Source organism: Prionailurus bengalensis, chromosome X (genome assembly GCF_016509475.1).
Source record: "Prionailurus bengalensis isolate Pbe53 chromosome X, Fcat_Pben_1.1_paternal_pri, whole genome shotgun sequence".
Lineage (NCBI taxonomy): Eukaryota > Metazoa > Chordata > Mammalia > Carnivora > Felidae > Prionailurus > Prionailurus bengalensis.
In genome coordinates this window covers 91,312,626-91,338,090 of record NC_057361.1, presented here as the reverse complement: position 1 = coordinate 91,338,090, position 25,465 = coordinate 91,312,626, and the positions used below count along the sequence as shown (strand labels likewise).

The following is a 25,465-nucleotide window of genomic DNA, read 5'->3' as shown; positions in this document are numbered from 1 at the left end:
TATGGAAGAGGAGCGTTTGGAGAAGATCTGTAAGTCTTAGGTCTCTGTCCCAGGAAAGCTGGTGCATTTAAGTCATCGCTTGGAGAGGCCCAGGGAAAAAAGAAGCGGGAGCGGTTGGAGCATGGAAAGGAAGAGATCTGAATGGTAGGCATCGCTGCTCTGGCCGCTAGACCCACTTGAAGCAGTACCTTTACTTTTACTGAGCATCCCAAAGAAACAAGACACAGCACCCCGCTGTCCTTCTGTCACTACAGCAGCACTCCTTGATGGAGCATAAGTGGTCTCCCATGAGCATCCTTAGCTGTCTGCTTTCTTTCCATCTGGGCCAAGGCCTAAGAGCCAGCCCAAATTTACACACTCTAAAACAGTGTGTTTTAGAAAGCACCGCAGTAGTTCACACTTGCCCCAGAGGTGCAGGATAGTGTCAGTGGCAAAGAATCATCTCATTATGGACAGATTGGGAACACACAGTCCTGACTAGAGTCTGTCCCACTAGTGGGAGGACAGCTGGGCTTCCGTGACAAGTTTTGTAGGATTGTCTTTCTCTGGTTGGAAGACACCCAGAATAGTCACCTAGTCTAGCCTCTGGCCTTCAAGTAGAATTTCTTTCCAACAGAAACTTGAAACTTAATTTTGGAATGAGAAATACAGCTTTCTAGTGTCTGACTGAAATCGTTAGTGATGCAGGTGGTATTCCTTCCCACTTGGCATAGTTTGCCAATTTGTGATAAATAATCTGACCTCTCTTCTAGCCTTCACCTTTATGACTTATTTAAATATGTTCTAATTTAACATCTTTTTGTGCCAGCCCCTCTGAGGACAGCAGGGTTCTCCTTGAAGTCAGGGGCATGCCTTATTTACCTACCGTACACATAAACACAAAGCAAACGTCGTTTAATTAAATGTCCAGTTATCCATGGAAAGAAGGGAATCCCTCTATGTTCTTCGGGTTTTTTCAGGGTGTGTGTGTGTGTGTGTGTGTGTGTGTGATCATAATTCAAGGGAAGGTAACCTCTTCCTTCAAGGCTTGTACCTTCATCTCTCAATTCCCCACCCACCACCACCTCCGGCACGGTCTGCATATGTGCTGGGAGCCGACCAGTTGGATGACAGAGAACGAGACTTGACACATTAGCACCAGGCTGAGCCATCAAGAGTAAAGTAGGAACCTGAGTAATGGCAGCAATGGCAAAAGAAGGGAGAGGCTTGGAGACCAGGAGATTGGCAACTGGGAGCTCTGCAGGGGTTTGCATCTCTCATAAACACTGGGACCTGATTTGTCTCCTGACGTACAAGTGACCTTTCTGAGGAGCCAAGAAGTGGCCCACTAAGAAAATAGAAATTTGAGGGTAGGGAGAGTGGAGAAGTCAGCAGCTGGCATGCGGACTTTGGGTTCCCGAGGGTGGGAAGAAGGCTAGTGCCAGGAGGGGAGAGAGTGGTGTACCAAAGGAAGTGGGATAGGACCACAGACTTCTTGGTTAAAATGTGTCAGTTTCTCTGAAGAGAAACAAAACAAAACCAAACAAACTTGTGGCAAGGCTATTCATACTAAGATGTTCCTGACAATGTGTAACCTCTCGTAGCAGTATTGGGATTATAAAATCTGATTGCCCAAAGACAACCATTTACCCCAAAGTAATGGACTTCTAATGATGGCATTTGAGGTAGCAGTGAGAGAAAAGGAAGGAAGAGATATTTAGGATAGGGGAGTGTTTTTTGAGCCCCCCGGAAGTCATAGTTCTGCTATTTATAAGACCATCCCTAATGGGATGGGGGGGGGGTGCGTGGAAGCAGTAGTTTCTATTCCTGGCATAACTATAGTCAGATGGCATCGTGCTGGTCTGCTTACCCCACGATGTCCTTGCCCCGCCTCTCCTCAGAGTAGCACTCCCCTGAGGGACTTTGAGGCCAGCTATGCTTTGGACGCATTTTCTGCCACTTTTCAGCCAGGAACACCGAATGTGTTCCAAGGATAGTTGGTTAGAAGCCCGGCCAGCTTGGAAAATCGAGGACGGCAGAGGGTAGAGTACCAGGTGGCCTTCCATGCTTCTGTGGTTCTTTGCATGCTGTGTTGGCCTTCTAAAATCCAAGGCAAGGGGCACCTGGGTGGCTCAGTTGGTTGAGCATTCAACTTTGGCTCAGGTCATGATCTCACGGTTCATGAGTTTGAACCCCGCATCAGGCTCTGTGCTGACAGCTCAGAGCCTGGAGCCTGCTTTGGATTCTGTGTCTCCCTCTCTCTCTGTCTCTCTCTCAGTCAAAAATAAATACACATTAAAAAACAATTTTAAAGATGTAAGGGGAAATTTAACTCCCACGTCCCATTCTTTTTTTTTTTTTTTTTTAATGAAACAACTACCCATTTTTATTAGATAAAACTTCAGGTTCCAAATCACTTCCAAATCACTTCTCCAAACTTAATTAATTAATTAATTTCTAAGAACTCATTCTTTCCTTTGCATTGTAAATGAAGAATGTAAGGGCCTTGCTGTTCCACTTTACTGTGCAGCTAGCATTTGAGTCCATGCCTGTTTAGTTAATTAATTAAGTAATTATTATTATTAGTTCTTATAGTTTTAATCCACTAAATTTTGGGGGCGGCTTTTTAAATATATGTTTTTAAATTTTAATTCCAGTATAGTTAACATACAGTGTTAGATTAGTTTCAGGTGTATGATACAGTGACTCAACACTTCCGTATGTCCCATTCTTAGAAAAATTGAGACCCCTTGGGGTGCCTGGGTGGCTCAGTCAGTTGAGCGTCTGACTCTTGATTTCGGCTCAGGCCATGGTCTCATGATCATGAGATCGATCCCCACATCGGGCTCCACGCTGATAGTGGAGCCTGCCTGGGATTCTCTCTCTCTTTCTCTGCCCCTTCTGCACTCGTTCTCTTTCTCTTTTGCTCTCTCTGTCTCTGTTTCTCCCTCTCTTTCTCTCAAAATAAGTAAATAAACCCTAAAAAAAAAAAAAAGAAAGAAAGAAAGAAAAATTGAGACCCAGAGGGGTAAAGTGGCTTGTGTAAGGTTGTGGAATGTGGATACCTAAGCTGGGATTTTTGACTCAGTGGTCTTTGTCTCCCAGTTTGAAAAACATTCTTTTCTTTAGTAAAAATTGTATACATTTAAGGTGTACAACATGCTTATTCGTTATACATAAGCAGATTGAATTGATTACTGTGGTCCAGCTAATTAACATCATCTCCTCACATAGTTCGCATTTGTTTTGTGGTGAGAACACCTGAAATCTTCTCTCTTAGCCGATTTCTGGGACCCAACGCAATATTATTAATTATAGTCATCATGCTGTACATTAGCTCTCCAGCTGTATTCATCTTACATAACTGCAGCTTTATACCCTTTGACCAACATCTCCCCTTCTCCCTGAACCGCAGACCCCGGGAACCACCATTCTACCTTCTGATTCTATTACTTGACATTTTTTAGATTTCACCAAAAGGGAAATCATGCCTTTTTTTTTTTTTTTTTTTTTTTACCTCTGTATCTGACTTATGTCACCTAGCATACTGTCCTCCAGTTCCATCCAGTATTGTTGCAAATGGCAAGATCTCTTTTTTAAGGTTGAATAATACTCTGTTGTGTATATATACCATGGTTTCTTTTTCCATTCCTCGGTTGACCGACACTTAGGCTGTTTCCATATCTTGGCTATTGTGAATAACACTGCAATAAACACGAGAGCACAGATATCTCTTGCATGTACTGATTTAATTTCTTTCCTGCCAGCCAGTTTTAACACCCACTCTGTGTAAAGAAAAACATATATCGAGACAGGAAAACTGTATGTCTGAGTTGGGCTTCCTATTAGATAGCTGTGTGGCATGGGCCAAATCTTTTGGGGTACCAGTAGCCTCACTTTCATAATGCCCCCCCCACCACTCCATTAGGGATATTAAAAGAATGAAATAAGAATAAATGGAAAGCTATTAAGATAAATTTATTGTGTAAACCTAGCATTAACTTGCTCATAGTTGGTTTCTTTTTCTTTGATTCTGTTTTGTCTTTCTGTCTTTTGCTTTCTCCCCATCTCCTGTTGAGTAGATTAATAGACTCCATGCCAGGCCGCTATGCAGACTATTGCAAGAAAGACTCTCAAGGTCATGCTTCCCCTGGAAAACCTCACCCTGCACTTGCCCCCCCCCCCCCCCCGTTGATCCCTTGGTAGAAGGCCCAATTCAAAGATCAATCCACATTCTTCTGAGGCAAAATAATTCCAACCCACTTTTTCTTCTTTTGGTATTCCAAAGATCTGTCAACTCCTGTAAGAGTCACGGTAGATATTATTTTGTAGGTCATCCTAGTTTTCCTTCGCCACAAAGTACAGATATTTGGTGTAATTAGAGCCCAGGGGGGTGAGTGGGCCCTGCTCCTGTCCTTTCTCCAGTGAGTTTCATTCCTGTCTACCAGCTAAATCTGTCTGGTTGTGTCCTGTTGTGGGCAGGGGCCAGGACTTAGGGTCTGCTGGTAAGAAATAAACATGTTCTAGGAGCTGAGGCTTCTTCTTAAGGAACTTCTTTTGCATCCTGTAAGGGGTCATTAATAAGCAGTTCACACCCAAGGAGTAAGTTACTCAGAAATTGAAGCTAGATCAGTTTATATAGCAAAGTATAGAATTGAGTTAGTTATAGAAATCACTGAAGCCAAAGTAAGTGTGATATCAGTTTTCTAGGTATTCTAGGCCAAAACATTGTAAAGGAACAACATAACCTTCATGTTCCATTGATTTTGGTTTTTAAATCGAATGGCCCCTTCCTTGTTCCAGGGTTGATGTGATTGATAGCCTCCTTGATAGTGGCAAGGACGGATGATTCTAGAATCAGACATCAGTTCAGATTTTGGTGCTGCCACTCACAAGTTGTGTGACCTGGGGCAACTCATTTAATTTCTTAAACCTTAGTTTCCCCATCAGCAAAATAAGTAAAAGCCAAGGAGAAAATGCATGGAAAAGCACTCACCATTGTGCCTGGCATATTAATTAGGGCTCAATAAATGTTAGCTGTATTATTATTATTATTTTTACCATTCACCTTTATTATTTTCACCAACATCCTGAGGACAATTTTATTCTGTTTTGTTTTATTTTGTTTCAAGTTTTTATTTAAATTCTAGTTAGTTAACATATAGGAAAATATTGGGTTCAGGAGTAGAATTTAGTGATTCATCTATTCTGTTTTTTTTTTTTTAAACAGTCGTACTGAGGTATAATTGACCCATAAGATGGACTCATTTTCATTATACCTTTCTTTCTATTTTTAAAAGTTTTACTTATTTATTTTGAGAGAGAGAGAGAGCATGAGCAAGAGACGGGAAGAGAGAGAAAGAGAGAGAGAATCCCAAGCAGGCTCTGGACTGTCAGCACAGAGCCCAACATGGGGCTCAAACTCAGGAACCGTGAGATCATGACCTGAGCCGAAAATCAAGAATTGGACGCCCAACCAACTGAGCCACCCAGGCGCACCTTCAGTATACCTTTGACTGATGGGAAGGAAAGGACGCTTTCACTGTGTGAGCCTTCCCTTAACAAAACACACAACTCCTCTGACTTCTCTTCTTCCACTATTCTACAGAGGGCACTTTCCCAGCTCTTTTTATATCTATTGTTAATTTGTACATCAATGATTAGCTTCATCTGGGTTGTTTGGTGTGTGTGCGTGGGGGGGGGGGGCGGGTGCGTGCACACACCCACCATGCATCCTAAGGAAACCCAGTAAAAAGACTTTTTGAGGCCATTTAGAGTCCACTCACCAAGTGCATTGGTGCATTGAGTTTTTGCTACATGGGAACCCTGCACTAGACCCCACAAAGGAAAAAGACACGTAAGGCAGCGTCCAAGTCCTTAAAAAGCAAAACCTGCATATGTGTACATAGGCTGATAGAAAGAAGATGGAATTTGGGGCCATCGCTCACTACATTCGTGACTTCAGAAAAGTCCACCTCAGAGGTTTGTTACCCTCAAATGAAAAATGAAGTTCAAGATCTGCCTTCCTTGATTGATAGGGTTGTTATGAGGCTCCGGTGTAATAATCTGTGTGAAATCACTTCGTAAATTGTTGGCTAGATGACTATAATTCAAGAATATGAGATACAGTAATATTCAAGTCCCAGACTGTGTGCTTCAGAAATCACATGTTTTGAGAGGTCCAGATCATGGGCTGGAGCTATTGGAGAATGCTTTGCAGAAGAAAAGGGACTTTTCCTGAGACTTCAAAATCGAACAGGACTTCAGCAGGTGGAAAGAGTGGGAGGAGGGGGGAGATCTTGGTGGTGGAATTAAAAATAAGCAGAGACTTCGTGTGGTGACTATACTTCAATAAAAAAAAACAAGCAAGGACCCCAGGGGCCAGAACAAACATACAAGTACATACCAAGTGATATAAAACATGGGAGGGGATAAGGTTACCAGGGTAGTTATAATAGATGGTTCGTCTTCTGAAAGGACTCCCTCCTTCCAGGCAAGTTAACACGTTATTCATCTGGTCTGTTAGCTCCCTCAAGGCAGGAGCCTTGTCCTTCTCTGATTTCTCTCTAGTACCCATTCTAGTGCCTGGCACATCATAGGTGCTCAATAAATGCTCACCAAATAAAAGAACAGATGGGTGATCATATCAGTTGCTGTTCTTGTCTGGTTGCTTTAATATTATCTAAGGTCATCGGCCACTGAATTAGAAACTATCTGTAAAATTCTTTTAGTGTTTATTTTTGAGAGAGAGAGACACACACACAGAGCATGAGCGGGGGAGGGGCAGAGAGAGAGGGAGACACAGAATCCGAAGCAGGCTCCAGGCTCTGAGCTGTCAGCAAGAGTCCGACGCAGGGCTTGAACCCACCAGCCGTGAGATCACGACCTGAGCCGAAGTTGGACGCTTAACCGACTGAGCCACCCAGGCACCCCGGGGCTATCTTTTAACTCCCTCTATATGGTACAGCCCTGTCTGCTGTTGGGATTTATGACATTCTTTGCAATGATGCTAATACTCGGTGTGGATTTTCTCCACCCTGTCCCAGAAGACTCCTTACCCCCAGCGAACAACAAGGTGACCAGCAAGTCATGTGAGTACAACGGGACCACTTACCAACATGGTGAGCTGTTCATGGCTGAAGGGCTCTTTCAGAACCGGCAACCCAATCAATGCACCCAGTGCAGCTGTTCGGTAAGACCCAGCATTTTACTGTCCCTGCTGGCCCCTACCCCAACACCAGAGCTTTCTCTGTGCTTACACCTTTACTTTGAGCCTACACCGTGAGGTGTTTGAATGGAAGATGAATTGCATTTGAATCCTAAGCCTCCCTGTTGATCTACTCCCTGATCTGCATCAACCCTGAACAACCCTGACCTATGTTAAAGTCAGACCCAGTTATATGCTGGTCTTGAAGCTTTAGGACTGTTTAAATAGACAAATATCAGCTGACGGTCTTCATTTGTCCTCCTTTTCTTAATAGTCACACCAGCAAAGCCTTCATTAGAAGGACTCAATGATTTTTTTATGTTTACTTACTTTTGAGAGAGAGAGAGAGAGAGAGAGAGAGAAGGAGCACGCGTGCGCACACGCGCGAGCGAGTGGGGAAGGGGCAGAGAAAGAAAAGAGAGGGAGACACGGAATCCAAAACAGGCTACAGGCTATGAGCTGTCAGCACAGAGCCCTATGCGGGGCTCGAACTCACGAACCGTGAGATCATGACCTGAGCCGAAGTCGGATGCCACCGACTAAGCCACCCTAGTGCCCCAGTTCACAAGAAAAGGGGGGTATCTCTTGGATCCCATCTCTGATGTATTCTCCTAACCAGTTTGTCCCTGGTGCCGTGCATTGAGAACTCTCTCAGCAAAACATGATTATTTCTGTGACATTACTTGTCAGAACTGTGTATACCCTAGGAGTAAAGTAAATCGATTATATCTTCACGTAATCGTGCAATCCAGAGAATGTAATAGGTAGAACCAGAAAATGGAATAAAATGGCCATTTAACCTGAAGTGAGAGGAAATGAAGTTAGATGTAGAAACTTTTTATTGCCAGTAACGGCCTTAAACACTGGATTGCCAAGGGACGTTTGAGAATCTCTTCCCCTAGGGACTTGTAGTAAAAATATGGTATCTCAGTAGTTTGGGAGAATTTGGTTGTGGCCTTGCCTTCCTAATGACTTTTTAGGGAGCCTTCTCGCCCCAGAATTATTGCTTCTAAGAATTAAGAACAAGGTGTAAGGAAAGATGTTTGGAACCTAGAACTTTAGGGAGGTGGAATCTATGTAAAGACAGACCTAACAGCAAGTAAGTTTGGTTCTCTCGCTTGCCTTGTGCTGAATTGAGCTGTCCATTCCGATCAGCCTGTGTAATTTTGCATTCCCCCCCTGGACCCCGAGACAATTTGTCTCCCTGGCTTGGAGATTTATAAAGAAGGGGGGCTGTCATGCAAATCTGCATTCCCTGAAGTCCCAGTGTCCAGCTGGGGCACTATGGGGACCAAGGGATACAATGCAAAGAGAAGAGAAGGGCAAGACCATATTTAGGGCTTTGGCGGGGCTACGGCAGCTCTCTCACTGACTACCCTGTACCACCTCAGGGGATCCCCAGAGAGGATTGCCAACTCTTCCGTGACTTAGTCTCTGGCCTGGAGAAATAGTAAGCAGGAAAAAAAAAAATAAAGCATAATCAAATCTCGGAAGTACCTAGAACTAACTATGCGAGGGCACTGGGAAGGAGTAGCCCATTTTGAGTCCCTACTCATCCCAGGTCACAAGCTAAGAAGCCTTTACTTATTCCCAGATCCTTCTGACCTTAAGTTCTGTTTTTACTTGGCAGGAGGGAAACGTGTATTGTGGTCTCAAGACTTGCCCCAAGTTAACCTGTGCGTTCCCAGTCTCTGTTCCGGATTCCTGCTGCCGGGTGTGCAGAGGTAGGTACCCCGTATCCCAAGAGGTAGGGATGCTGCTGGACTTGGAAGAGAGGAAAATAGCTTCCCAGCGTCCTAGGATGGGAAATTTTCTATGGTAGCCTTAGTTTAGAGCCAGGGGATGGGGTGGGGGCAGTTGATTCACAAAAGGGAGAAAAACAACACTGATTTTAAAAAAAAATTTAATGTTTATTTATCTTTGGAGAGAGAGACAGGGTGCGAGCGTGGGAGGGGCAGAGAGAGAGGGAGACACAGAATCCAAAGCAGGCTCCAGGCTCCGAGCTGTCAGCACAGAGCCCGACGTGGGGCTCAAACTCTCAAACTGTGAGATCATGTCCTAAGCCGAAGTTGAATGCTTAACCGACTGAACCATGCGGGGGCCCCCCAAAAACACTGATTTTAAGGGCAACCACCTGAAAGAAACCATGCGGGAGTGTGGCAGGAAAGAAAGAGTGAGCATCATCTACTGAGAAAGTGTCTCTGTCTCTTCTCCCTTAATCTCTTCTAGCTTTTACTGTGTTGTAAAACACAGGCCATTTCCATGCACAGCCTTGAAAGGAAGATTGGGCCTTGCAAAGCATTGACATGACCACTTTGAAGACTGTGCAGGGCAAATGGAGATATAGTCTTTAAAACCCCACCGTCCAATGGTGACAAACTCAGCAAAAGCACATTGGAAGGCATCGTCTTCTCAAATTATAGCCCAAATGGCATCAGTGTCTTCTCAACCCAATTTTTTTCTTATTTGGTTTCCATTCCTTTGATAATAGCGCCATTTTCCACTCTGGGTTCCTAAGGTCAAGCATAATCGCCTTTAATTTCTCCTTTATTCCCTCTTCTGAGATTACTATATCAGCAGTCTTCGATCTGTCTCTTTTCTGGCTGTCTCTAGCAGTATTCTAATTTTGTCTTCTTTCCGTCCATCCAATCAACATATTTATTGAGCATCTACTTACCATATGCTCAGCCCTGTGCTAGAAGCTAGATACATATTGGTAAATACAGTGAACATACAGGGCACCACTAGACTATATGGCATCTGTATGCGAATTTAAAAAAGAATCCTTTTATTTAAGACACTTTACTGCCATTTGCCAGAAAATCTTTGCGAATGCACCCCCTTAACAGCAGCACTTTTGTGCAGTACACACCCTCTACAACTGTATGTAGCATACATAGCAGCAAAGCTATGTTCTTTGCTCTTGTGGAACTCACATTCTACCATAGAAGACAAATCATAAACAAACAAGTAAGTGAAAATCTAAATATAAATATGTGAGTGCCATGAGGAAAACAAATAAAAGACTGAGGGGATAGCATTTACATTGAGTGGGAGGGAAGGCCTTGCTGAGGTGACATTTAAGCTCTCACTTGAAAGATGAAAAAGACCCATCCATGCAAAGATCCTGGGGGAAGAGCATTCCAGGCAGAAAGAAAAGAAAATTCAAGGGCCCCAGCAAGGAAGAGCTCAAAGCATTCAAGGATCTGAGGACCAGTGTAGCTGGAATACAGTGATTATAGTCAACTGGCCTGAGATGAGGCTGAAGAAGTGAACAGGAGTCAGACCACACAGGACTTTCAAGGCCATGGGAAGGAGTTTGTATTTCAGTTCTTAAGTACATTGGGAAGCTGTCAGAAGGTTGTGAATAGGGCATTACATGAACCAGTTGATGTCTTAAAAAGGTCTCATTGGCTGTTGTGTCCAGACTAGATAAGAGGGAAGCAACGAAGCAAGGGGAGAGGAGAGGGAGAAGGCAAGTGGAGGAGTGAGAGTCTAGTGTGAGAGGGCAGATGCCTGGTTTAGAGACACAATATAGAGTAGTGGTTCAGACTGGAGCCTCTGGAACCAGGCTGCCACGGTTGTAATCCCAGTCCTGCTACTTTCTCGCTGGATAATCCTGAGCAATGCATTCAACCTTTCTAACAATCTTTAAAGGGAGGATAATGTTAGCACTGACCCCCAAAGGGTTGTAAGGTTTAAATAATGCAGGAAAAGGACCTAGCACAGTGTCCTGCATATGGTGCAGGCACAATAATGAGAAATGGACAAGTTTGAAATATATATACAACATTGCTTCTTGACCGTGTGTCTATATTAGAATTACCTTGATAAATTTGTGTCCAGAGTGGGGGTGGAGGGGAAGAGAGGTGATTCTAATGTGCAGCCAAGGTTGAGAATCACTGAGTTAGAGGGACAAAATTATAGGATTTACTGATAGGGGATGGGCAATTGACTCCTATACATTACTGCTAGGTTAATCTTCCGGAAACCTAACCTTAACCATACCACACCTCTACTCAAAAGTATTTGTGCCGGGGCACCTGGCTGGCTCAGTCAGTAGAGCATGTGACTCTTGTTCTCGGGGTCGTGAGTTCAAGTCCCATGGTGGGTGTAAAGCTTACTTAAAAAAAAAAAGTATTTATGTTGACACATATTGTACCTACTAAATGCCAGTCACGGTTCTAAACGCTTGATATGAACTCATTTTCTCCCATGAGGATGCTGTGTGGTGAGGATGGTTAGCCTCCCCACTTTATGGATAACGAAACTGAGGCAGACAGAGGTTAACAGCTTTGTCCAAGGTTATGTAGCTAGTGAGTCAAGGGGCTAAGGTTTGAGTCTTGGCTGTCTGGCTCCAGGCTTACCCTCTTCACTCTGGCACTGAAAAGAATGGCTGCCTGTTGCCAGTAGAAAACACGTGAACCCATGTTGTAGCTTCAGCTAAACCCTTGAGGCCCACATTCTTCCATTTGTGTACCTCAGGTTCTACTCACAGTGTTCCTGTGCTCTTTTCCCTTTGTATCTTCGCTCTCCCCCTCAAGATTTCTCCAACTCCAGTGTGCTTCAGAATCACCTGGAGAACTTTCAGATCCCCAGACAACCACTACAGAGATTCTGATTCAATGGCTTTGGGGTGGGGTTCCGGATTGTGCTTGTAGATATAGGCCCCACTGTGCACTCTGAGACAGGTGGTCCATACGCCCTGCTTTGAGAAGCCATTCCTAAGACCGTGTAGGTGACTGGAGGCGGCCCCAAACAATGGTTTACATTTGAGCTTAGTGCACTTAAATTGAACCTGTTAGAAGTCTGAGACCTGAAAGCAATAGAAAAGTAACGAATGTCACTCTCTGGTCAGATCATCTAATTCCAGTCATATGGCAACCAACTTTGGGGTGAACGAGTGACAGCTGGTTCATGGTAAGGAACTGGGGGGAACAAAATGGCGGCCTAGGTAACAACTGCACGTGTACAGCAAGATCTGGGAGGAGGGAACACCACCTCTTTCTGGATAACCCTTTTCCGTCCATCTCTGCCTGTGGAAATCTTACAGGTTTCTCAAGACGTACCTCACATGCAACTGCCTGAAATTCTGATGCAGGTGGTCTTCTGGTCACGTTATGATAAATGCCAGATGGAAGGCCTTTCTCTCTTCTTTGCCTTCCCACCTCCATCCCTAATTTCTCCACCCCCAAGCCCTGCTTATCCAACGGCCAGCCTAACTGCCCCCTCCTCCATGAAGCACTTTTTAAAAATCCTGTACGTTAGGAGTAAAACTCCTTCCTTTCTGAGACTCCTCAGCATGTAAGTGGCCCTTCTCCAGTAGCATCTATCACTTTGTTACCTTTTGGTTTTCATTATGTGTGCCCATGTCTTATCTGCCCTACCAATTATAAGCTCCTTAAGGTAGAAACTATTTCCGATTTATCTTTTTCTCCCCCTCACTGCTCTAGGGAGAGAAATGCACACTAGCTTGGAAGTATTGCCAGGAAGTTATAGTTTGAATTAGATGCAATGAACATATGGTATTATTGTTGTGTTTCCTTCCTCTGAGTTACTGGTTGACAGTGGTTGGTGGTGCTGGCTATCTATTGGCTCATGGTCAGTAGGAAATCACCTGGTGTCATGTCTGATCCCCAGGTGGTTTTTCCTCCCCGTCGCACTTCAAGACACTGTGATTAATATTATTTTAGAAAGAAATGACCTTGTTTTGAGTGCTGATCCCCTCTTTTTTTGAGGTGGGGAGGGGCAGAGAAAGCCGGAGAAAGAGAATCTTAAGCAGGCTCCAAGCCCAACATGTAGCCTGATGCAGAGCCTGATATCGAGTCCCATGTGGGGCCCGATGTGGGGCTCGATCCCATGGCCGTGAGCTGAAATCAAGAGTCAGAGACTTAATGGACTGAGCCACCCAGTCACTCCTCTGCGTATCCCTTTTAATATGTTCTGTTTAGTGGTTGTCACAAGTCAGTGTGGATTTAGTCACAGCCTGATTTGGTTTGTGCTTCAGTAAGGCCCTGGATCTTTCGGTAGCGGTCTCTCCCAGTGTGTGTGTCTGTACGTCAATACAGCTATTACATTTAAGCCAGAAAAGATGGGTATTTTGTTCCTCGTCTCTCTGCCCATCTTTGCCCCAACCTGAGTCTGCTCCAAAGGGAACAGAGTCCATACAGAGCAGAGGTATACATGTGGCTGCTAATATAACCAGCTCGTTGCTCCGGTCCAGTTGTCAGGCTGAGGTTATTTTGTTTGGGGCAAAGGCTACAATGACAAATCTACACTGAAGGACAATTAATAAAAGAAAGGAAACTGCCACAAGACATATTTTGCATCTGAGAGACAACGTGGCACAGAGGACATAGGCTCTGAAGTCAGAAGGACACAGATTTGCTTTTACTCAGGTTTCACCTACTCGTGGTGTTACCTCGGGCAAGCTGCTGGCCCACATACAGCCTTGTTTTCTTTTCAGCTCTGAAAATGGAGATATGTAATATCTATCACCCATGGAAAGGCTGTAAAAAGTAACTGAGATGACCTGGAGATCTTGGAGGGGGGAGAGTTGTCTACACCCTCCCCTCTGTATCTGATAGTCTTGCCTCTTTATTTGCTTAATCTCTGTTCACAGAGTCCCCATCTGCTGAACACTTCTCTCATCACAATTTACATTTCTTTTCTCATGTCCTCAGAAGCAACACATAAAAGCAAGGTATTACCGATCACGTGTTGTCCCTTCACACAGCTGACGGTTCATGAAGTTCTTTCTCCGCCGTCTCTTCTGCAGCCTGAATAAGTCATTCTCTTTCGTCTTGCCCTATGAAGACTGAATCCTACACTTCCATAAAATTGATGCCTTTTTCTCAGCCTTTAATTTCTTTACATCTTTCAGTTGTATATAATGTGATTGAATCTCCTTTGAAGTCCTCATTTTTGAAGCACCTTGTTATTTTTTTTTCTGTCGAAATGTCGTGTTTTATAAAGGTATGTCTTGTATAAGCATGTTACTCATGCAGCAGAGAATGCAGACACGCTTCTCCCCTATGCTGGCCACCCTAATTGCAGGCAAAATACTGCGGAAGAAATAACCTTTTGAGTGCCGGACCTGCAAACCTTCATATAAAGGGCCCCATTGAAACCGGCTCTCTGAACTCTCACCAAACACTAGCGTGTGCCTCTTTTCCTGCGTCAGATAGCGATAGCGGCCACAGATTGAATCTACACCCCAGCCTCCGTTATTTAGACATGCCCCTGAGGCTAGGACAGTCAGGAGAGTGTCGGCACGGGGCATGTCATTGCTGGCACTTGAGCAGACCTCATCTGGACTGGAAGCGGAACGCAACCAGCCACTGGAACCTTAAGGGAAACTTTATCAGAAGGAAAAATCTCTTTGGAGATCGTACGACTGCCACATTCTGGGCAGGCAGGCCTCAAGCCCAAACCCGGCCCCGGTTTCCCTCTACCGCTTATCATTACTGCTTCCTGTCTCCTGCCTATCTTGCCAAGGCAAAGGGGAAGGCTGTGTACTTGGACTCTAGACAAGGGAGAGGTTTTTGGAGTGGGCTCTTGGCCACATCGAGAGCCAAGCCTGCATGGACAGTGTATATAGGTAGCGCTTACTATGTGCCAGGTAGTGGTCTAAGCCCTTACGTGTGTAATACCCTGTTTAACCCTCACAACGGAGTTGAAACAATTATTATCCCCATTGTATGGATGAGGAAACCGAGTCACAGAAGTTAAGCGATTGGCCCAAGGATCCGTGGTAGTAAGTGGCAGAGCTAGAATGTGAACTTTGCCGGCCTGGCTCTAGAGTCCCAAGTTCTTACACTACCTGGCGGGAGCCGTTCATAGGACACTGACAAGGGACCTCTCCCAGTTCAAGGAAGTAAAGGGGCAGAGAGAACATGCCTGGCACATTGGCATAGGCGGATAATCCTAGGAGGGTAACCACACTACTCAGCTTTCCCCATCACGGCCTCAACCTGCCCACTCCCAACCACAGGGGAACACCTCTGTTCCACCCCTCTCCCTTTATAGGTTTAAAGAATGTAAATATCTACTTTCTTTCATCCCGCGGACATTTCTGGAGCAACTGCCAAGTACCGAGCGCTGTGCTGGTGCTGGAGGTGCAGTGGAGAACAGAACGAACATGGAGCCTACCCTTGCAGAGTTAAACGGGCAAGACGCCTTAGCAAATAATGGCACAAGCTAATATAAAATTACAACTGTGCCGCGTGCTACAAAGAAAGGTGTTGGAAAAGGCAGTAAGTAAGAGGGGTCGACCTAGTCAGGGAGGTGAAGGAAGATGCATAGGACGGTCTCTCTAGCCTCAACTCACACCATATTCCTCTTTGCTGTCTGCACCCCAGGGTAAGGGAGGATTGACTCGAAAGTTAGGGACACAGCTAGGGGTAGTCTTACCCTCCCAGGATCCCCGACTTCTTATCCCACCATGAAACCAGCCACCCTGGGTTGTAGGAGTGTGAATAACTGTTCTTTCTTCACTGTACATGTGTGTCGTGCTCTAGCCCAGGCTTTTCTTCTTACACAACTATTGATCATATTGGTCAGTGCCTACCGTGTCTTAACCACATTCGCCAAGGTGAATCCTTCAGATGGTTTTTATGTATTTTTATTTTTTTAAGTTTATTTCTTTTGAGGGAGACAGAGACAGTGCAAGTGGGGGAAGGGCAGAGCGTGAGGGAGAGAGAGAATTCCAAGCAGGCTCTGCGGGGTTCAAATCCACAAAACTGTGAGGTCGTGACCTGAGCCAAAACCAAGAATTGGATGCTTAACCGACTGAGCTACCTGGGAATTCCCTTCAGATTGTTTTTTAAAGGCACTCTATAAAGCAATCTGACCCTTCCTTAACCTACTACTCATCCTCATTTCTCGGACACCAACACACACACCTTCTATTCTAGGCTGGCTCTTCTCTGTGTCCTAAAATATGCCATGTTCCTTCCCACTTTCTCTCCTGTTATGTGCCTCTCTTAGCTCTTACTCCCCACAAGCTTGGAATAGCTTCCTTCCTCTCCTCTATGGGTTGGGATCCTACCCATCTTTCAAGATCCCAGCTAGAGGCTCACCCCTTCCAAAGAGCCCTACCTGATCACTCTAGTAGTCATTGGGCCCCTTCTTGGACCACTTTCAGGGCTTAGTCTGGTTTGTAGAGTCCAGCATTTCAAAATATTTTCTTGGATTGTTCCTCATTTCACAGGTCTTGGCTCTTCAACTGGGAAAGAACCACCTGATTCCTCTGTTTCCCCTAGCATAGGATTAAGCATATCTTTTGGTGGATTTGTGAAAAAGGAAGAGACATACAGCTATGGAGCGCTCTTGACAACATTCCCCAAGTGCAGTCCTAGCTAGGGAGGCAGGACAGATGGCTGAACTTGCAACTTCCTTGACCCAAGCTCATTTATCCAACACACTTCTAAAGAATCCAAGGAGAAAATGGAATCTCTTCTTATGAAGTTGAACCATTTCTACAAGCTCCCTTGAGGTGACTGAAACCGAAAGCAACTGTTTAAAGGCAATTTGTCGGTGCCCAAGACAACGTAAATCTTGAGGGCAGTGGTGTGAGCTATAGTCCATTTTTTTGAACATGGTACAAATCTACCCAAGTTGTCAAAGTTTGCCAAGTCAACCAAAACTGGGAAAAAAAATAACAGCAGCTCCAAGTATAGATCCTTTAGTGTTGTTTCTGATTTAGTCCACATTTTCTGCAGAACACTACCATCTCCAGGTCATGACGATAGGAAGGAAACATCATTAATGAGACACACTTCTCAAAAAAATAAATAAAAGTGAACTCAGTCCTTGATGATTTCGGGTTGGGGTTCTCTCACCTAAACTTCAATATGCATTGAAACACTCCGATCTTCTCAGAGCTGCAGAAGAGTCTGACCACCATTAGTAAGCCCTGTCTTCAGGTGAACTGTTCAAGTTCATAAAGAAAGGACCACCTTAGAGCTCTCCCACCCTTTGCCTTCCTCTCTTCTTCCAAATCCCAGCTGGAAGCTTTCTTTTGCCACGGAAATTTCCCAGGTTGTGTTTGGTTCTCTCTCCATACTCTGTGCTCAGAATTCATCTTTATGAGCTTTTTGACACTCCCAGGACTCCATCCCCTCTGTGGTCATTGTGTTCCTTCTTAGCATGTCTCTTATGTGTAGAGTGTGTCTTCTTAGATAGAAAGCCCTTTAGACAGTGTATGGGACAGCAGTGACTTTCATACTGAGCTTAATGAACAGCCCTGATTCCTAATTGGCTGTGTGGAATCAATGCCCCATCCTACTCTGGGATTGGAGGGTTATTCATATGTATAGGAGTCTGGTTCTACAGTAAAAATAAGGAATTCCCCATGAAGCATTTCGGAGCAAGTATTTCTTCCCAGGTTAGAGCCACTCTGCCTTCAGCCCTGTCCTTCGAAGCACTTCACAGGACGCCATGATTGCCCAGAAACCCATGGCCATGTGTATCCATTATTCTCATTGGAACACTCTTCATGAGCCAAGACCCCGGTATTTATAGAAATGAGTCTGATTCATTGATTAACAGGAGCAAGAAGAGCAACTATCTGACAACTGTTAAGAATTCACGACTGCTTTCCAGTCATCCCCAGGTTGACCAGCAGCAAATGTTGATGGATTCCTGGGCTTCTGTTTTCCATCCACATTCTCTTTTCCATTTATGGATGCGGTAGCACAGGACTCTCTTTCTTTGGGTACTTGGACTTTTGTCACTCCACTTTATGACTACAAATTTCACTGTCTCCCAGTGAAGCAGATATCTGTCCTTGTCAGTCTCATTTGAAGCCAAGAGAGAATACAGGATCGCATTCAAACCCAAGCACATCTTTGAAAATGATGAAAATGAAGACAGGGCTAGCACAATTATGAGACCATCTAAACCAGTTCAGAAGCCATGAGCTAAAAGAATCTCTGTGGCTATTTTTTTTTTCCTGTATCCAGGATCCTGGCTTTCAAAGTGGAGTGATTTAGACATGAAATGATTCCCTTAAATCATTTCTCTTAAATGTGTACAAGCATAAATGTTTCCCTTACTGCTAGGTTTCATTTGTTTGTTTAATCTGGACCCTTTCCTTGTTAGGTACCTCGCAGGCTCATGGGAGTCTCTGAGGTGGGGTTTTCCCCATAGGTAAACTACTCTTGAGGACGAAAGGATGGGAAGAATAAGGGGAATAAAACCGACACGTAGCACTTGGTGTGCCAGGCACGGCTCTCAGCTCTTTGTGCATACGAATTCTTTTCATCCTCACACATGCCCCCCACCCCGGGTAGGCATTATTGTCTCCATTTTAGCAGTAAGCAAACTAAGGCTCAGAGAGGTTCATCACTTGCCCAAAGCTGCACAGGCAAGAAGGAGCGGAGCCAGGATCCAAACCCAGGCAGTCTGGCTTGGGTTGTTCTCTCAGCCATGACTGCTGTGTCACCTCTCAACTTGGGAATGTAGAGAAACTTTGGGGACCTCTGAAGTCTGAGGCTACTGGGAGGAACAGACTTCGTGACAGCTCTGCTCCCCAGGGGCCAGATATGGTAACACTTCCAGCAGATTTATTGTGACGACTCAAAGACCCCACTTCATTAAAAAAAAAAATTTTTAATGTTTATTTATTTTTGAGAGAGAGAGAGAGAGAGCGCATGAATAGGGGAGGGGCAGAGCAAGAGGGAGACACAGAAACCCAAGCAGGCTCCAGGCTCTGAGCTGTCAACCCAGAGCCCAACGCAGGGCAGGAACCCATGAACCACGAGATCATGACCTGAGCCAAAGTCAGACGCTTAACCACTGAGCCACCCAGAGGCCCCTCCGAGACCCCTATTATAATAAACTTGAATTATTTATCCACAGCACCATTGGAAGAGCAGAGTGGGGGCTCTGTTTACCATCTCGCTAATAGCTTCTCTCTTCTCTCTCCCATGATTTCCTCTTGCAAGCACATGCAACTCTCATAATGGTCTTTTTTTTTAAAAAAATATGTATTTCTGAGTTTTCTGGATAAATGCTTTTGTATTCCTCTTCAGATTTGGCTGGCTACTCCTGGCAGGAGGTCCTCCTTGTCTGTGTCTTAACATTTCTCAAGCAGATACTTTCTTTAAAATGCTAAGAGCTTGTATCGATGGACAGCCCAAACAATGAAGTGCTTTATTTGACAGTGAAGTATTTTCTAGAAAACCTGACTATCCACAAGACACTAGAGGACTCCTTGGAAGTACTGTATATCATTCTTGTTAGCTCAGATGTCTACCAGCGGAGAATCCTTATACCCCAGTTCTTTAAAGCTGCACTCAAATTTCAGCCCGCTTGCTCCCTCTCAACAGAATTTGTAGAATTGGATGTTTGGCAGAGGCCCCCAAGTCAGCTGTTTCCACTCTGTCTTTCATCTGCAGCTAGGGTATTGTCTACTGGCTATAAAGTGGCCCATCCCAGAACCTGGCACATAGTAGGTGGAGATTTCGCGATCAGTGTCTTCCTCTCTGCCCTCTCTCGCTGTCCCTCAAAAGCCCTTTAACTGTGTGCCCTGATTCCGCTGATTAGGACGTGTTCCTCTGAAAGTGCAGAGATCGCTTTCCCTGGTCCCAGTGATCACTCCCATCCCTCCATCTCAGGGATTCATTTCATTTCTGTGCGCCTTATGATTAGAGCAACTTTGTAACCCAGCATCCGAATCAAGACACTTCTGAAAGTGAGAGTGTAGTCTTACTACTTTTGCCTGGCAGAAAAAGAGGCATGAAACTGGGTTGTCCCAGGTAAATCGGGGCCTATAAGCATGCGGTTTATGATGTTGTGTGTGGTTCAGAAGCGGCCACATGCTGGCGTAGTTTTGCTTTCTGAGGCTTATCTTCATGGACATCTAATAATCTCGCTGTACACTTAGTCCTTCTAAGAGGACACGGTTTACTTCTGTGACCCTACTCAAGCCAACTGGAGTTTAATGGAAGCAGTGGGAGTTATAAACAGTCTGAATTTTAGCTTAGCTCTTGACCATTTTTCAAATGCTTGTTCTCCATTTCTCCAATTATCAGAAAGCCATTTGAGCTCCATAGGGTACCACTCAGAATATAATTGAGGTTTGAATAAACAACACATGTGGCTTTTAAGGTTAAACGAATATTGTTTGACATACGGTACACTAGAGTTGTTTTTCATTTTGGTTTTAAAAATTGGTTAAAATTACATCTTGTTGCTTCTCGGAATTAACTAGAATCCATCTGTCTCCATTAGAATCACTGTTTTGGGGGGTTTTTTGGTGTTTTTTTTTTAAATAAAGCCTTGATGGAAAAAAGCATCTCCCTCTTAGGGAAGATAATTTGCCCGGTGAATCAGGAAAAAAAAAAAAAGCAAAGGAACAGGTTTTAGGGTAGTGCAGCTTCCTTTTTTCTTGTATGTATTTTGTCTCTTAGGTATATCTGAGATGGTACATGAACATGCCTGTTATCAGCTATCTGGACAGACTTTGCCCAGGTCTAGAGAATCACTTAAAGGTGTACTAAATGGAACATCTAAGAAGATTCTTCCAATTTAGCTGTGGTCCAAATTATATGGAATAACTTCTTACTTACAGAACATTCCAGCTTAGAGAATACCATTTGGATGACTTGGAAAGCTCAAAGCCATAAAACTAGTAGTCATTCATACTTGAGAATGTATGTGTGTGTGTGTGTGTGTGTGTGTGTGTGTATACAGAAGTAATGGCTCCAGTAGTTTTTTGTGAAGTGAAATAATTCAGATTTAGGCACACATGCCTGTTTGCCATTAAATGCTTAGGTGTTGCGACACTTCTTCTTGAACTTGTGTTACAGGGTGTTACACAAGTTCATGCTAAAGCCCTGTGCTTGTAGGAACCTCTACATCAAGCCTTCATGCTTGATCCTGGCTTGTTTCTCCGCTCACTTAACAGGGACTATATGCTTCAAGATTCTGACTGGACTATAAGTATTTCAAGACACTATCTAAAAGCCCTTTGAACACTCTAGGGTATAAATGCGATAAAGTGAACTTCTCAGAAGGTCATGCTAAGTATATGTTCCGTGCCAATACCAATCATTAAATCTGTGTTTACAAATGCCATTTGATGCAGAGAGCAAATCTATCCTTTTTTCTTTTCTCATTTATTCTCTTTGGGGTCCTTAGATTAGGCTTGAAAATACATCCTATAACTTTTACATTTTGTTCAGCTGTTTGCTGGGGAATCTCTTCTGGTTTCCAGTCTTCTCTCTGGTCCCATATTTTCATCTGGCTTCATCAAGGACATTGCTTGGACCCACCACTGCCAGCAGAAGCGGAACAAGTAAATTGAAGTTCATCCTCACTCAGTCTCTGTCAAAGGGAGTGTCATTTCCCAGCTGTCCAGATTTGCAACCCTAGCGTCATTTTATGTTGTTTTCTCCTTTGCCAACCTCTTCCATTACCAAATCTCCCATTGGGATCTTAACATTTCCTTTTTATCTGAAGTAGTCTTATTTGCCCCTTCTCCATTATTTTATAGATTCTCAGGGCCTGTCACATATTAGTAGAACAGCCTCTTGGTTGGTTTCTCAGATTCCAGTTGCTCCCCAACTAGGTGACACTCGATTGTCAGGAGAAGCTTCCACAAATACCATTTTTACTGCAGGAACCTCTATGTAAAAATTGGTAACAGGCTAAAATGTGAATTCTTCGACCTCTTTCTGAAGTCTACAAAGCAATTATTTACCAGCCTTATATACCTCAACAACCAGTCTCCCTCCCCTCCTGTTTCTTTCCTGCCCTCTCCTCTTAACCCACTACCCCCCTCCATTTCCTTCTTCCTTTCTTTCTCCCCACCATCCTCATTTCTCTTGTTTCACATCGGAACTTTTTACTCAAGCCACACCTTGCTGGCTGTCTCCAGTATGTTACTTACTGTTTCCAAAGCTCTGCCCCTTTGCAAATGCCATTCCTTTCAGTTGAGCCACCCGCTGTCCACGTCACCATGTGTTCGTGCCCTGTAGCATCTACTTCTAAAAACATGACTAATCCTTTTGGGAAGTTTTACACAATTCTATCTTACTGATCACTCACCTATTCAGTATCTCCCAAGCACATAGGTTCATTTGTATTTCCAGTTGTTACTGTGTGTGTGTGTGTGTGTGTGTGCGCGCGCGCGTGTGCGTGTGTTAGGCTGTTTCCTGTGCTGACTTCCTGTCACCTCCAAACATGTTGTAAAGATCTTGAGGGCAAGGGCCCAGCCTGATTTCTCTCCACCTTCTGCCTTAGTATCAGGCTTTCCACCCAAGAAGCATCCAATACATATTAACTGACTTTTGGGCATTGTTTTCTAGATGTAAACAAAGGTGAAATCATCTTCACTCTTTCAGGGTCACTCAGGGTTTCCACATAGTCTGGATGCAGTCTTTGTCTGCCATCTTTACTCAGACTTGGAATAACCAGGAAGAAGCGAATTTACTATTGGCCAACTACTTAATTCTGTATTTTTGATTGCAGTTCAATTCAGTACATATACTGAGCACTTGATGTGTACCCAGGAACATGCTAAGTACTCCAGGCCAAATATTTTCAAATTCTTGTACACATCAGAATCCCCGGGAGGGCTTGTCAAAACCGATATCATTGCCCTCCCACCCCAGAGTGGCTTAGTAGGTCTGGGATGGGGTCCCACATTTTGCATTTCTGACAAGTTCCCAGGTGATGATGCTGCTGCTGCTCCAGAGACCACACTTTGAAAACCAGTGATCTAGGCAACACAGGGGAATGTCTAAGACATGGTCCCTAGTTTCAAAGGATTTATGGTCTCTTCAGGGGGACAAGGAAGACTCAGAAAATATTTTACAACAGAGGATACTGTACATTGTTTTAATGTTCATTCATTCAAGAAATATTGAATGAGTACCATGTGCCCAGTGCTGTTCTAGGTGCTGGGGTTATATCAGTGAACATGATAGACAAAAATCCTTGTTCTCATAGGAGAATTCTAGTGGAGAGAGCAGAAAATTAAATAAACAAACTGTATAAACCGTAAGATAGTGTTAAGTGCTAAAAAGAAAAGGCCAAGATGGCAGATAAGAACTATCAGAGGAACGTTGAAATTTTCAATATGTCGTTAGAGAAGGCCTCTCAATTCCATCATTTGACAAGTATTTTATTGAGTGACTACTATGTGTCAGGCACTGTTATAGATGATGGTGATACAGCCATGGATAACACGAATAAAAAATCCTGCCCTTACAGAATGGATGCGCTTATTTGGAAGCCAGGAAATCTGGGGTTTGGGGTGTTAATGCTCATCAACTCATTATGTGACTGTGAATGGCTGCTTGCCCTCTCCGAGCCTTTCTCCATCTGTGAAATGGAGCAGTTGGACAAAAACTAAAACTACGGGATGCTAACTAAGTCCTTTAGGCAACCAGAAATATGTAAGAGCGCTTGAGGAAGATGTTGTACAGGAGGCAGAACTTAAATTGTTTGCATAGCTGTACGGGAGGTATGGGTGTGGGAGATGGGAAGATAATTTCAGGAGAATAACATGAGCGAATGCATGGAAGCAAGAATAGGAGCCACATTTTCCATAAAGAGCAAAGGGGTCAAAGGGTTCTCATAGTAGAGTAGCTGAGACAGTTCGGGAAGAGGCAGGTACTCATAAAGATGGGGGGGCTAATTATATCCCGTCTCGGATGGGAACACATTGAGGATTTTGATCACAGAATGATAAAGTTACACTATGATTAATCTAGTAACCAGAGTTAAATCTTGACAATTCATAATTTTTTTTCCATAAGATGATCTTTAAATCATGAAGGGACTAAAGCCATAATTTTGTTATATGTCACTACCTGATGATAATATTGCTATCAAAGGAATTTCGAGGTCTTTTTCAAGTCCTAACAGCCAATTTTCCCTCATAGTACTATCACATCCTTGAACTAGTAACATGTTACTATGTAGCCATGGGTTTTGAAAGCTTGGGGGATAAATTAAAATAGAAAGTTCTTAATGCTGATACTTTTGGGTATTTCTTATTATCCCATGAAATATATGGTTGATCTGATGCTAATAGTCAGACCAAGCTCTTCCCATTGGCTTGTTTGGTCATAGATAACACAAGGGGATATCCTTGGAAATTGTCCTGTTGTTCGTGATCTTTCTTTGGCTGAGGAATATCACCATCTTGTGCTGTGTTTGTTGTTCTCAAGGCTAAAAGTAAGATATTCCTCCCAAAAGCAGTTACTCTGGAAGACGGCAGTGATAAGGGTTCACAATTCAAAGAGTGGACACAGAGACCTAGAGGAAGGTATCTTAGGCAACGGTAGAGGAGTACATCTTGGATACTGTTTATGTAAACCCTCCAACCACCGCAAGCTTTACCTTAACTTTCAGACCAGGTCATACCTACTCAGAGACACAATGGAAAATTTAACCAATTATGACAGACCACATCCTCAAAACTCTCATTTTTAAGGGTAGTTTAAACACAGATTACACATGACCTGCAAAAAAGTTAACTGTTATGGAAATAAAATAATCAAAAGGGAAGCTGATGGCTGTATCACAGCGGAAAGTGATTTTTTCCCTTTTGTTTCCCAAATCTTATACAATGGTGATGGGCAGAATCTTTTAGAAGGTGGCAGCTTTCTTCAGAGCTGCTTTGAAAACTGAGGCACACCCAGAGAGAAATCTTCCGGGCTCACTTTTTGAAGGACAGCCATCTTAACAACGGTCAAGCTGTCTGGAGAAATTTGGGATCATAGAACCAAAAATGTTGCTAGGTCACAAGGGTGATGGTTTTCCCTTCTATGTATGTATGACTCTTTTCTTATTTTGTAATAAACAGGGGATGGAGAATTGTCGTGGGAACATTCTGATGGTGATATCTTCCGGCAACCTGCCAACAGAGAAGCAGTAAGTGTGAATAGCTCAAATAATTCAACACTCCACAGCACCAAGCCAAACTTTCCTCTCTCCATGGCTGTTATCCCAGCAACTCCATAAAAGGGCCCATTTCTAACACCATTTCTCTTTCCTTTCCTCAGAAAATTAAATGGCATTATCACCAACCTATTACCATTTAAGTACACTGCACGATTGGTAACCGGGGCCAGGACATGTGCATAAAGAAATCATAGCCCCTGCCCGTAGGTACCCCTTGCCTAGATCAGAAGCTGGTAGACTTTCAGGATGGCTTGGCAAATCTCTGCCTTCTGGAAAGAAGGCAGGTCACTACCTCTGTCCTCAATAGTGAGAACCTTCTGTGGAATTGTAAGGTAGGTCCTCCCATCCTTTTGACAGGGG

General features: G+C 43.9%; 1 protein-coding gene across 7 annotated transcripts in view; it reads left to right on the top strand.

Annotated features, from left to right (window-relative positions):
• Nucleotides 1-25,465, top strand: part of CHRDL1 (chordin like 1) — a 119,257-nt gene that overhangs the window by 69,939 nt on the left and 23,853 nt on the right. For 4 of the 7 annotated variants that reach the window (XM_043571229.1, XM_043571228.1, XM_043571226.1 and 1 more), the window contains 3 exons: nt 7,026-7,171; nt 8,817-8,910; nt 25,008-25,075. In XM_043571229.1, the coding sequence (XP_043427164.1) occupies nt 7,026-7,171; nt 8,817-8,910; nt 25,008-25,075 (308 nt within the window). The remainder of the gene's footprint in view (nt 1-7,025; nt 7,172-8,816; nt 8,911-25,007; nt 25,076-25,465) is intronic. The other 3 variants (XM_043571230.1, XM_043571232.1, XM_043571227.1) reach the window with 1 other exon arrangement.